The following is a 12,046-nucleotide window of genomic DNA, read 5'->3' as shown; positions in this document are numbered from 1 at the left end:
TGCCTTCAGTAGAGGACCCTTCATGGTGAGTATCCAATGGATTGTTCTCCACTGAATCAGGAGGACATCTTGCAGGTGGGATCTCCTGAGCAGTGTCCCAGAAGAACTGGGTGGGTCATAATCTACCATTTCAACACATACTGCAGCACCCTTCTACCAAAAGCTGCATCTGCTGAAGAGTAACAGTGTAACTTATAGTTTTTTATGAAGGTAGAAATAGTGGTCCATTGCAGATTTCTGCTGCTGATGCAGAATTCCTCAGAACAGCATTTGCTGCAGAACTTTTCACTGAATGTGCTGTGATGCCTGGTAGAACCTGTAATTTCTGAGCTTGATAAGCCTCTGCGATGCATGCCTACAAGGTGGAACTGATGGAGGCCTTGAACATACCCCCACCACCACCAAAGCCCCATTAGGTGGGCTAATGGAAATTACTAAGGATTGCAAATTTCCAAAATCCTTAGTTCTCCTAAAAAAAGAAAAACCTTGATTGCTCTCCTGACATTCAGGGTGTGCCAAACCTTCTCCTTAGGATGTTTAGAGTTAGAACAGAAGGACAATGAAGAAAGCTCTGGGCCAAATGAGACCTGCTGGTGGCTTTAGGTTTGAATGCTGGGTCTGTGCATACTACAGCCTTGTCCTTGTGAATGATATGGCACACTGGTTGAATTGACAGGGCTCTCATCTCAGAAACCCTGCGTGCTGAGGGAATGGCCACCAAGAACAAGGTCTTTATCTTTAGCTACTCTAAGATAATCTGTTTGATTGGCTCAAAGAGGGTCTGAAGATTCCATATTGGTTTAACTGTGCAAGAACATCAAGATGTGTGGATGTTTAGATATAGAGGTGCCTTTACAGGATGGCAAGGTGGCCAAGCAGCCACCTGTCTTCTTAAGGTGGATGATTTGAGCCCTGAGGCGTAACCCTCCTGTTGGAATTGCAGAATAGAGGCAATGCCATTCTGGATCTATGTGCTTTCTGGCAAACTTCTTCCATATTGGGTTATATTACTGATGGTAGCTGGACTTCTGGCACCCAGGATAGCATTCCCCACCTTGGGGAGTATCTCATATGCAGTAGTTTTGACCTCTCAATTTCCAGGCGGTCAGATGATATCAGTGAGGCTGAGTGTGCAGGATAGGACCCGAAGGGAAAGGTCACTCAATGCAGAAGCAGGGATGGTCAATGAGAACCTGCTATCTGCGAGAAAAACTGTAGGCAGCGGAACTCAATTCTTGATAAAGAAAATGTTTGCAGCATTATTCATTCTGAGTCAAATGTTGAGATACTTGTAGAGAGAATTGGTGCATTTAACTATTTGAGGAATATTGAAGACAGAGTGTATAAGGCAGGGAAAACGGAATGCTCTCATTCCAGATGTCTGGATGCATGGCATGTAAGACTGGTCCATAGGAATCTTCAGCCTGTGCGCAAGCTGCTGAAGGAATGTGGCCTTGATGTGGTGAAACGATGGAGTGTTGTGACATACGAAGAAAGCAAAGGTGATGGCACCTAGCTACAAGGGGAATGAGACTGTGCATAATGAGGAACATTTAAGGCAAGTGCATTTTGATTTAACTGGCCCCTTTTTGTCCCTCAGCTGGAGGAAATAAATACATTTTAACCTTTATGGCTGCTGGCAGTCATTTTACCTATTTATATCTTATAAAACCCAAGGATGAGGTGTTTGAGAGAGTCAAAGCTTATGTGGCAGTTGTGAAGAATAAATTCCAATTATGACTCCTCATGAGTAAAATCAGGACTTGGCAAAGGCTTCAGCTCTCCTCTTGGCTGATTCAAAAATGGCACCCATTGTCTCAGTGGATAAAATGGGAGGCGCATCACTTTCTCCTGGTTTGGGAGATATTTTGCACTTCTACTTGGTGGCAGCCCCCTGCTGCTTTCAGTCTCAGGGCTGCACCTTCCCAGCCTTCTTGTCAACCAACAATGCAGTTCCCAGGCAGGAAGCAGAAATGTGTCAGGCTGCACCTTCCCAGCCTGCAAGCTGACAGATGCTGTGGTTCCTGGGCGGGAGGAGAAACTTTGCGTCTCTCTGCCACACAAAGTAGTTGATGGGGGAGTGGGGATCGGTCCTGCAAGGGAGACGGTTCCCACATTTTTTTTCCATCCAGGTAAAATCAGGTGGAAAGGCCGAAATCTTCTCTAAAATCACACCAAAGGTTAAAGATCAGAAAACCATGTAAAAAGAGTAGAAGGTAGATACAATAAGTAGGAAGGTAGAAAAATAAGCGCCAGCGCTAAAAAGAAATAGAAAAAGACAGAACCAAGCTCTAACACTGTTCTCTCTATCTGAGGGAAGAACTGAGGAGGACGATTCCTGACAGGAAACAGAAAGCTGAAGGAAATTCTTCCTGCCTCCCAATTGGAAGAGTTGGGAATCACCCACCTGCAAGATGTCCTCCCAATTCAGTGGAGAACTTCACTCATTTTCAGCAGTGGGCTTCTCAGACTAAGTGAACTTCTACAACTAAGTGAAAAATGTAACTTTTACTAGCACATGTCATCAGGTTGTTGATATCACAATTAGGTCTAAACACATACCTCCTCCCATGAAACAGATTCTTTTGCTTAGGTCTTCTGCTTTGCATTGGTGTAAACATTTGCGACGTGTCTTCCTTAAAAGAGGAAGTTGGTTTATACTGAACATTCTCATCATTTTCCTTTTAAAAGGGGAAAAGAAAAGTTGTCACTGAAGAAGCCAAAGATATATTGAACAGAATGCTTACTCCTAAAACTGAGCAGTGAGGACCTCACTATATTGAGGTTCTGTTCAATGGCACCAGTATGTTATTAAAGCAGGCTGGGACACAATTGTTCTTCAAAGAGTAACATTTAGTGCAGCGTGGTTAAAATATTTCCAAGTGCCAAACAGAATCAAAAATACCAACTCATTATAACTTAAGAACTCTTAATATTGGAAGGAAATTCTTGTGTCCATTAACTTATTTTATCTTTCTTCTCCTTTCTAGCTGATGACCCTGAGAAAGCCACCACAGAAGGTGGAGAGTTTGAGTGAACCATCATTGAGGTAAGGATCTTTTCAACCTTCCAAACCTTTCTACTTCAGTGGAGTTCCTAAATGGCAACCTGACTGAACTGCAAGGCTATCAGAACTGGAAGGGCCAGCCCCCTACAATCCAGGAGAGTAGTAAACATTTGCATAAAGGTCTTCTACACTGGCCTGAACAGTGGGAGGCATGACCTAAGCAGCCTGGATGATGGAGCCCCACTGAAGGAGAAAGTATGAACACAGCCAGTATAAAAACATCAGATCACACTGACAGTTTTATGCACTCTCACCAAAAAACCTCTTCGTTTCAGTAGAACATTAATGCCCTAAAGTACTATAAACTCTCCATATTAGCTTCCCATAAGCAGTACAAATATCTTGTCCTTATTTTCAGAACACTTTCTGGCCTTTACATCTTTCTGTATACACCCCTGCCTGTTACCTTCACTCTTCCACTTCTACTACATTCAGACTTTCAAAGGTCTCCACTTCTGTGCTGCCGGTTATCCCACAAGTGTTTTCCCAAAAGTCTTCATGATACTGCATTCTATTTCTATAAATCCTTCCTCAAACTCCACCTTTTCAGTGAAGCCTTTTGGCATAATTTTGATCTTAGTTTCAGTAGGGAAGGAGGACTAAATGCATGTCATGGAACTGAATGCAAATTTTCACTGTGTCTCTTTTTCTTCCTCTTTGTCGCCTCACCTGAGTGGAATGTTTAAATTCTAAACTTCTTGGAGAAGAACTGCCTTCTTTTGTTAGCCTGTGAAGTACAATGCATGCTGACAGGAAACAACAACAAAATGTTGCGAGCCCATTTGACGTAATGTACTGTGTGCATCTTGTTTTCCCCTCCGTGTTAAATGAATTTGTACTGTGTTTTAATATTGCACTTTACTCCAGGTGCTTTTGGGCTCACTGGTGATTCATACATTCTATAAATAAGAGCCTACACCCATAGAATAGAAAAAGTATCCGTTACCTTTCCTACATGATCAGTTGCCTTTCCCACATGATCCACACTGTCGTCTGGCACCAGTAAATCAGCTGTATCCGGCTCCTTTATAACAACTTTTGACCTTGGTTCGTCACCTCCAACTGGAAGATCTGATAGCAAAAGTCACACATTAGCAGTCTCTAAAGGGTTTCTTGTGTGAAGTGATGGCTCTTCCACTCATGCAAGGGCTGAGGGGCCCCCTCCAGGTTTAGCCCCATGTGCCATGGATTTCTGGAGAGGTACTCTCCAAAGTAGCTGGGGCCTGTAGCAGGGAAATGGGAGGACAGCCTAGTTGCACAAACAGAACTCTGTGCTGATCCGGATTCAGACCAACACGTTCTATATAGAAGAGAACTAGCAGTAGCTAGTGACAACAGGGGAAAATCTAAACTTAGGATATGACAGTTATACAATTATATTCATGGAAAGACAGAACTCGTTTATGACATACAATGTTTTACTTGTCAATTTAACCCAAAACTTTAAAACGTCCAAGCATTATTTCTCCCTGGCAAGTTTGTCATAAAGTGGTTAACCATATCTTCTCTCTGGTAACATTTATTGCTAGTGTGTTTTCAGCAACAGTGCTTGCTAAGGACAAATACTTCAGCAGCAGAGAAAGCAACATCACTCAGCAATATATATCTTGTTGCTACAGGAACAAGATGAGGAAATTATTGGGCTTATCTCCCTTTTGCTACCTGATTTCCAATGCTAGTTGTAGGGAAGAGTGCAGGCCACAATTGCCACTTATGTAGAAGATGTTTAACTTGCTGGACATGGCAGAGGAAGGGAACAAGTTCATTCCCATTGTGAGATAACATTATTTGGTCACTACACATCTCAATTTTGCCTTAAAAGGCTGACCTACATGTAAATAAATATATCTACCAACAAGAATGTGTACCAGTTTTGACTCAACACCAGCATACAATCTTAAAGCTGTGGAAACCGTCATATCTTCTCTCAAGAAGTCTGAGAGAGAGAGATGAAGATCTAACAGCTTTCTCTGTACCTTTACAAAACCCCACAACTCAGATTTACTTAGAAAAAAACAAACCTTTTCTGAGCTAAAAGTATGTACTGTAATGATCTTAAAGCTTGGAGATTTTGATAATACATTTTGCAAAAAGCTCTCCAGTAATGATTACAAGTGTTGCGTTTTCAAAGAGCAGCTTCATCCCTTATAAGGAATTTGAATCTAAGCCACAGCAAAAGCAGTATTTAAAGAAATTTTAGACTATCGTTCAATACTGATCAAGGCTTATTCTCACCAGAAGTGAAGATGTCATCTGAAAGCGTTTCAGAGATTTTCCCAGGGGTTTCTGCCTGCTATAAAGTAAATGAAAGAAGTCCAGTAAGATTCTTAATACAAAATTCCTGATGAAACAGAAAGGCCCAACACTGATGCCTATTTGAACCGCTGCTAGATTCTCTCAACCCAATGCAATTCTACCCTGATATATATATTTTTTAAAATGCTGACAATACTAGCAAACACAAGGGAAGATTAATCACTTACAGAGGATGGAAATCCCTGAGATTTAGTCCATGTTGGAGAACATCTGCCAGAACTTCTGGTTTCTTTTTCATCACGGTAAGGGTACCTAGGTACAGAAGGCTGGTAGGGTGGCTGCAAAGCAATAGCTGAACGAATAGGTTCCCCAAGTTTTTTGGCACTGGGACTCAGCTGCTCACTGGGCAACCTGGCAGATCTTGCTGATCCTCAGAGACAAAAAAAATTGGAGGCGTAATTAGTTACATCACCAGACAGTTTCCTTAAATGTTTTAAACAAAAGCAAGTTATTTATGGAATTTTCATGCAGTCATTAGGACCTGCTGACAAAGGCGTTTTTTCCCTCAGATCCCATAGAAAGAAATATTGGACTTACCCTGAGAGTTTCTTCTCATTAGTGGATTAGAAGGTAACCTTGCACAGGTCATGCAGCACAACCCCTTGCTCTAGGGACAGGGCATATGCAAATTTTGCAAAGGCTTCCAGTACCCTGAAGAGGTACTTGAACCCGCCAGTATATGTCTTGTCATGTTTTTGAGAAAGATTGATCCACCGCTCATGTAGCAATCATAGATGAAAGAGTTTGCCCTGGAAACCTCAAACTGGAGATACTGCAGTACTGGACTATAAGTGAGCGGTGGTGGTGGGGGGAGACCCTCACTTCTGAACCTAAGGAGTTCCCTTCCAATTCCTCCTCTGCCAGTTAGGGCAGGAAAGGATATTTTCCAGTCCGCAAATGAGAAGAAACTCTCACGGTAAGTTGAATGTTTCCATCAGTACAGGGAAGTATTGTATAGGATATTGAAAGCGTTCATCCCAAATAAGAACAACTGAGAAAAGAGGAATTATTGAAGAACTACCTTTTAGAGAACCTTTCTACCAAATTCTGCCTTGGCCTAGGCAAATGTGTTCAGTCTCAAGAGGTAGAAGCCAAAGACCAAGTTGCTGGCTTACAGATTTCTGAAACAGAGAGGGCTGCAGAAGTAGTGGCTACTCCAGCAGAATTGGCAATGACCTTTGAGGGCCAGATAAAGGCATGCTTTGATTCACCTAGCTATGAGTGATGCCTTCTTCCCCATGCTATTGGGGAAATAGACAAACAAAACTTCCAAAAATCTGAAGAGATATGGAGAGCCCTCCAAACATTGAACATGTCAGTCATGTTTCTTAGGATGGCTGGGTTGAGGACAGAGTGAAGTTAGATGGATCTCCTGATCCATGTGGACAAAGAATTATCCTTTGGTATGAAAGGAGAAAAACTTATATCTGAGCAAGAGGGCAGCTAGTTCTGAAATGTTCCTTTAAGAGGTCATGTCTATGAGAAAGGCTACCTTGAAAGACACAATTCTCAATGGAATAGATTTCAAGGGCGCAAATAAAAGTTTGCGTAGAACTCTCAATACTCTGAAGCAATCCCATGAAGGGAACCAATGTTAAGCAAGATGACTGGATGGGGCTGCTCCCCTTAGGAGAAGTTATGTCTGTGTTTGGAAGATGGTTGTCCTATGACAAAATCAAGGAAGAGGCCAGCACCTGGAGTGGGGGAGTGCTGGGTCTGATTCCATCCAACCTGGAAGAAATGGAGGCTCTTCAGGTTCACCTGATGCAGCTGTGTTGGTTTTCTTCCTGCCACAATGTTATGAAAAGAAGGGGCAAAGGCACCTTGCTCAGACTAAGGGTTCCCTGAAAAGCACACTGAGAACATCTAGACTGACCTGCTGAGAAGGTATCCTTTTAGCACAGTACAGAACAACAAAGTAACAGGGTGAAAACTCTGGCAAATATTTTATAACAAACTATATAGCACCTTTGCAATCTAGCACATGAGGAAGAGATTAAGTATCCCAGAAATAAAATTATACTCAGCAAAGCCAAAAAAAGTCTTTATAAGGAACTTTATTATAAAAGAAAGAAAAAAGCAAAGGTGTGATTAGATTCAAAATTGGTGGGAAAAAGGCAAAACAAAATACAGGGAAAAGGTAAAGAACACATAGAGATTTTCAAATAAAAAGCAATAAAGTTGAACTAACTCAGCTAAGTTGGTTGTAGTAACAAGTGGTTTCTCTAAGCAATAACCTCAAGGAGGATTTCAGAATTAGCTGCTCTCTTGTTCAGACATGAGCTTTCCTCCTTTATACAAAAGCTCCTACCCAATCTACTGTGGTCCCCAGCTTCCACTGAAGACAAGGGAAAATCCCAAATGTCCAGATACTTATGGTTAAAGGGTCCAAGGACGTAGAGGATCTGGAAGGCTGTTTGGATATCCCAGAGGCTGTGTAATTTGGAAAGGCTGGCTTTGGAGCATAATGGTCTGGAGAATGTAAGCTGATGTCATTCCAACTTGTTAGATCTTGAGGAGAAAGGAGATGTTGCTTGTGGGATGGAAGAGTTCTATGATGTATCCCTGACTGATCCTCTGATACACCCACTTGACCTGTAGAGGGGATCAATGGCTTCCTGGCCGAAAACCCCAAAGATGTACAAATCTGCCTAGTGGGAGATACTCATTCAGATTTGTTACTAAACAGTGTCAGTAGTTACTACGCAGAGAGAAGTTAGGACTCCCTCCCTGGGAGTAAGGGAAAGGGGGGATGATGTTGGGCAGATGCCTGTGATGATTTCAGGGCTCTTCCGAACTCCTGAAACATGAGGAAACAGAGTCTGCAAGCCTATTCCGTCACACATTGTAACAAAACTATGTTCCTCCTCCATGGGATCACCAAACACAGGTGAAATGCAAAGGGAATATAAATCTTTCCTGGATTACTGCCACATTATCTACTAAAAATACAACTGAAAAATGAAAAGAGACCGTTTGTAGAGAGGAAACTGGACATTCACCTTCACTTTCCGTGACAAGTGCTCCTCTGCAGCTGGAGAGTATACTAGACGGCTGTGCAAAAGCTGCAGGATCTTCAGGCTCATCAGTCTTCAGTGAGATCCCTTTAGAGGCTTGTAATCCTTTGGGAAATGGAAATTCTGTCAGTCAAACACAGATGTTCAATAAAACCAGACCGTGAATCTCTTCAGTCATTACATTCTGGAGAAAATGATCAAAGCAGAAATGCATCCGGAGTGCCCATTCCTTCAATAGTGGCAAGAAAATATCAAATGAGCTGGTCTAAGCTGTGTTGGGATATAGTATTTCATGATCCAATCTACCCCCAATAAAATTATAGTGTGTTTAATGGGGTAGTCCAGGAAACACAATGTTCAGTGAGCCATCAGTCTATTCACTGTTCTCACAGTGGAAGGGAACGCCTGAGATTATACTAAGCTAAGAGATCTCTCCAGGACAGATCAATAAAACAAACTAATAGAGTTATAAAGTTTGTGTGGAGTTACTCAGAGTGAAGCTTGCCTATTTTCACCATGCTGCCATAAACTTTAAAAGGGGTGGAGTGATTTGACAATTGGATGTACCCCTTGGTATCTGAGAAAAGCTGCCCGATCACTCAAGATAGCAGCATTACAAGACTATGATCAAGTAGGTATATAATAACTATTAACATAAAATGCCAAGCCATAGTTTGGTCTTAGAGATGCACACTAAGTGAGCCTTAGAGGTGCACACTTTGCCCTCCCCCCTTCATCCTCCTCTTGCAGCAAACCACAGTTTGCATTACAAATGCCAGCAATCCATCGTTTGAGCTTTGCCTTCCCAAACAGTACTGGAAAAGTTACTCAGTTACCAATTCTGCTTTAGACGTCAAGCACAAACTGGAATTTGTGGTTTGGATTCGAGGGCAATATAAAACTTGCCCCAAAACAGTAAGTCCAAATGAGGGAATCCAAATGCAACCAGAGACAAGTGAGCGGCCAGAACCTGAACTTTGCTTTTTAAACATCCAGTCATGGATGCACATGAGCATCGTCTTTATATCTTATACCCAACTGATCCTCGCCTCTAATGATTTTAAATTATCACGTCATTGACAGCTTTCCAAGATTTAGATTGAGAGGATAGGTAGACCAGAAGTTTTATGACACAGCGAAGCAAAACATCTTGTGATGCCTTTATTGTTTCCAAATACAATGTTTGGCACATTAAGTATTTTGAAAGAAGGTTCGCTATTCTGGTTCAGAAAGAATCCAACCTCAAATGAACAACAGATCTTCTGACTGGAGCCCATCTTCTATTTAGGCTGAAGAAAGGAAGGGGGAAACACACAGAGAAAGTATTTCTGGTTTCACTATGCATAGGAAATTTGGGGCAGGGGGAGTATCATCCTGCTACTGTAATTACAGAATGGAGGAAGAGAAAAGTAAGAAAGGTCAAATGTGCCAACAATGAACATTCATTTCTGCTCCCAAAATTATAAGCTCTATTGTATGTCCTTTTACTATATAAAAATGTACATATCCAAGGTTTGGGTTTTGTGAAATATGTATTTATCTTGTTCTAAATCAATAGGTTTAAACGGCAGATTGTCAAACAAAAAACACTCCTAATTCTCCAACAGCACCAGTTTAAAATAAATAAGCAACTCAATAAGATTCCTGCCTGTCATCAGCTTAGTCAGTTCATTTCACTGCCCTTGATTCCATCATGCATAAGATCTGAGTAACAAACCAAACACATAATACAGCCTTTGGAGTAAGAACTCCATAGCACGGAAAATACATAGAAAATAATGGTTTGGATTCAACTGAGACCACAAAGCACACTTTTGTCACCTTCTCCCTCCCACTGCAGCCCAAAATGCCCCTGAAATGCTGTTTCTATATAGGAAAAGCATTTGGAGGCCACTTTGAACTGCAGCAATGCTTGTGGCAAGAAAATCAATCTCTGTAGATAAAAATCCTTCCATCTGTGGAAATGCTCCATTGGATGGGTAGAAATGAAACTTGAGACATTCTAAGGCTAGCAATGAGTTCTAAAAATCAGTGGTATAAACATAATTTATCTTAGTCATCTGTGACATTAGTGTAGCTTTCCATGCAAAAAGAGCCACCATGGAGGTCAAGAGGTCTTCGTAAGGTGGCCACGTCGCTCACAGGTGGCTTTCGCTACTCACCTTCATTTCTGAAAGAAAGCAAGTACGCTGTGTCACCAAGCTTAATCAGCTCACTTGTGGATTCTGAACCCTCCGCCTCCCCTGACGGGACGAAAATGTCTGATGACTGAGGTGATCTAAACAAAATCAGGCAGTGCAAATTTACTTGCTTGAACTTTCCACAAGCTAGAGCGTCTATTTTAGAAGTGCACAACTCAAATACTGAAGGCCACCTTTTTTAATCTTTACAAGCTACAATGTCTCCAGAAAAGATTTTTTAGTCCATGTACAATTGAAGGGGGGAGAAAAAGAAGCACGGCATAGCATGATCTCAGCAGATCTTGGAAGCTAAACAGGGTCAGTACTTGGAAGGGAGATTTCCAAGGAAGACTCTGCAGGAGAAGGCAATGGCAAACCCCCTCTGCTTCTCAATTGCCTGGAAAGCCCCTTGCTGGGGTCACGATAAGTCAGCTGCAACTTGACCACACTTTGCACACACACATAAACATTGGCAGAGTAACCCTATGCACACTTACTTCACAGAAGGCTGCACAGAACCAAACATATAATTCTGTCCTCAATTACATATTCATAAATATTTATACCCATTTCTGAATTGTGTTACAAAGTTTTATCTCCAAGTATTGAAAAAAAGAAGAAATATTCAGTGTAGAAGAAGCAAAAATAATCTCAAATTCTAGATAGAAATGTTCTACCGGTGATGGAATGTGCCCAGTGCAGCAAGCCAACGTGTTAAGAGATTATGTTAGTGATGCCTCACCTCTTAATCAACCAAATATTATTTCAGTTTAAATAGCTTTACATTGCACATGCAAGATATAGCACATTTTCTGTAATACCAGTGGAAGTTGCAACAACATTCTCTTAAAATAAAATAGATCTTTTTCACAGAAGAATAACTTTATGAAGTTGGAATTCTGACCGACGTAAGCAAACTGACAGATCATTTAGAGCAGGGGTAGGGAATCTGCGGCTCAAGAGCCGCATGCGGCTCTTCTGCCCTTGCACTGTGGCTCCACGAGCTGAGCTGCTGGCTTTATCCTTGCCTGCCCTGCAGGCAGCAGGGTGGGCACACCAACTGCCCATGGACGGCCGCGCTGTAGGCTTCCCCTCTCGCCTGCCCCGTTGGGACGGGGTGGGCGCTTTCCCGGCAGACGGGGAGGCCGAGCTGCCGGCTTCATCCTTGCCCACCCAGCTTCCCCTCTCGCCCGCCCCGTTCGAGCGGGCCAGGCGCTTTCCCAGCGGCCGGCCAGGCCAAGCCGCTGGCCCCATCCTTGCCCGCCCTGCAGGCAGCAGGGCAGGCGCATCCATGCGCTTCTCAGAATGAGTGGAGTAAAAGGTAAAAAACCCCAATATATACAGTGTTATCTTTATTTTAAAGGTCAAAATTATTTGCGGCTCCAAGTGTTTTCTTTTTTTGTGGAAAACGGGTCCAAATGGCTCTTTGAGTGTTAAAGGTTCTTTACCCCTGATTTAGAGCATAA

The 12,046-nt window shown here is 42.3% G+C and overlaps 1 protein-coding gene across 4 annotated transcripts in view; it reads right to left on the bottom strand.

Moving 5' to 3' along the window:
• CEP95 (centrosomal protein 95) overlaps window positions 1-12,046 on the bottom strand; it is a 61,009-nt gene that overhangs the window by 18,026 nt on the left and 30,937 nt on the right. For 3 of the 4 annotated variants that reach the window (XM_048487745.1, XM_048487746.1, XM_048487743.1), the window contains exons 6-11: window positions 10,563-10,678; window positions 8,386-8,505; window positions 5,551-5,753; window positions 5,303-5,360; window positions 4,014-4,138; window positions 2,563-2,681 (exon numbers count right to left, since the gene is read on the bottom strand). In XM_048487745.1, the coding sequence (XP_048343702.1) occupies window positions 2,563-2,681; window positions 4,014-4,138; window positions 5,303-5,360; window positions 5,551-5,753; window positions 8,386-8,505; window positions 10,563-10,678 (741 nt within the window). The remainder of the gene's footprint in view (window positions 1-2,562; window positions 2,682-4,013; window positions 4,139-5,302; window positions 5,361-5,550; window positions 5,754-8,385; window positions 8,506-10,562; window positions 10,679-12,046) is intronic. The other variant, XM_048487744.1, reaches the window with a different exon arrangement.

This window comes from Sphaerodactylus townsendi, linkage group LG03 (assembly GCF_021028975.2).
Source record: "Sphaerodactylus townsendi isolate TG3544 linkage group LG03, MPM_Stown_v2.3, whole genome shotgun sequence".
Lineage (NCBI taxonomy): Eukaryota > Metazoa > Chordata > Lepidosauria > Squamata > Sphaerodactylidae > Sphaerodactylus > Sphaerodactylus townsendi.
This window is presented reverse-complemented; position numbering and strand designations above follow the sequence as displayed.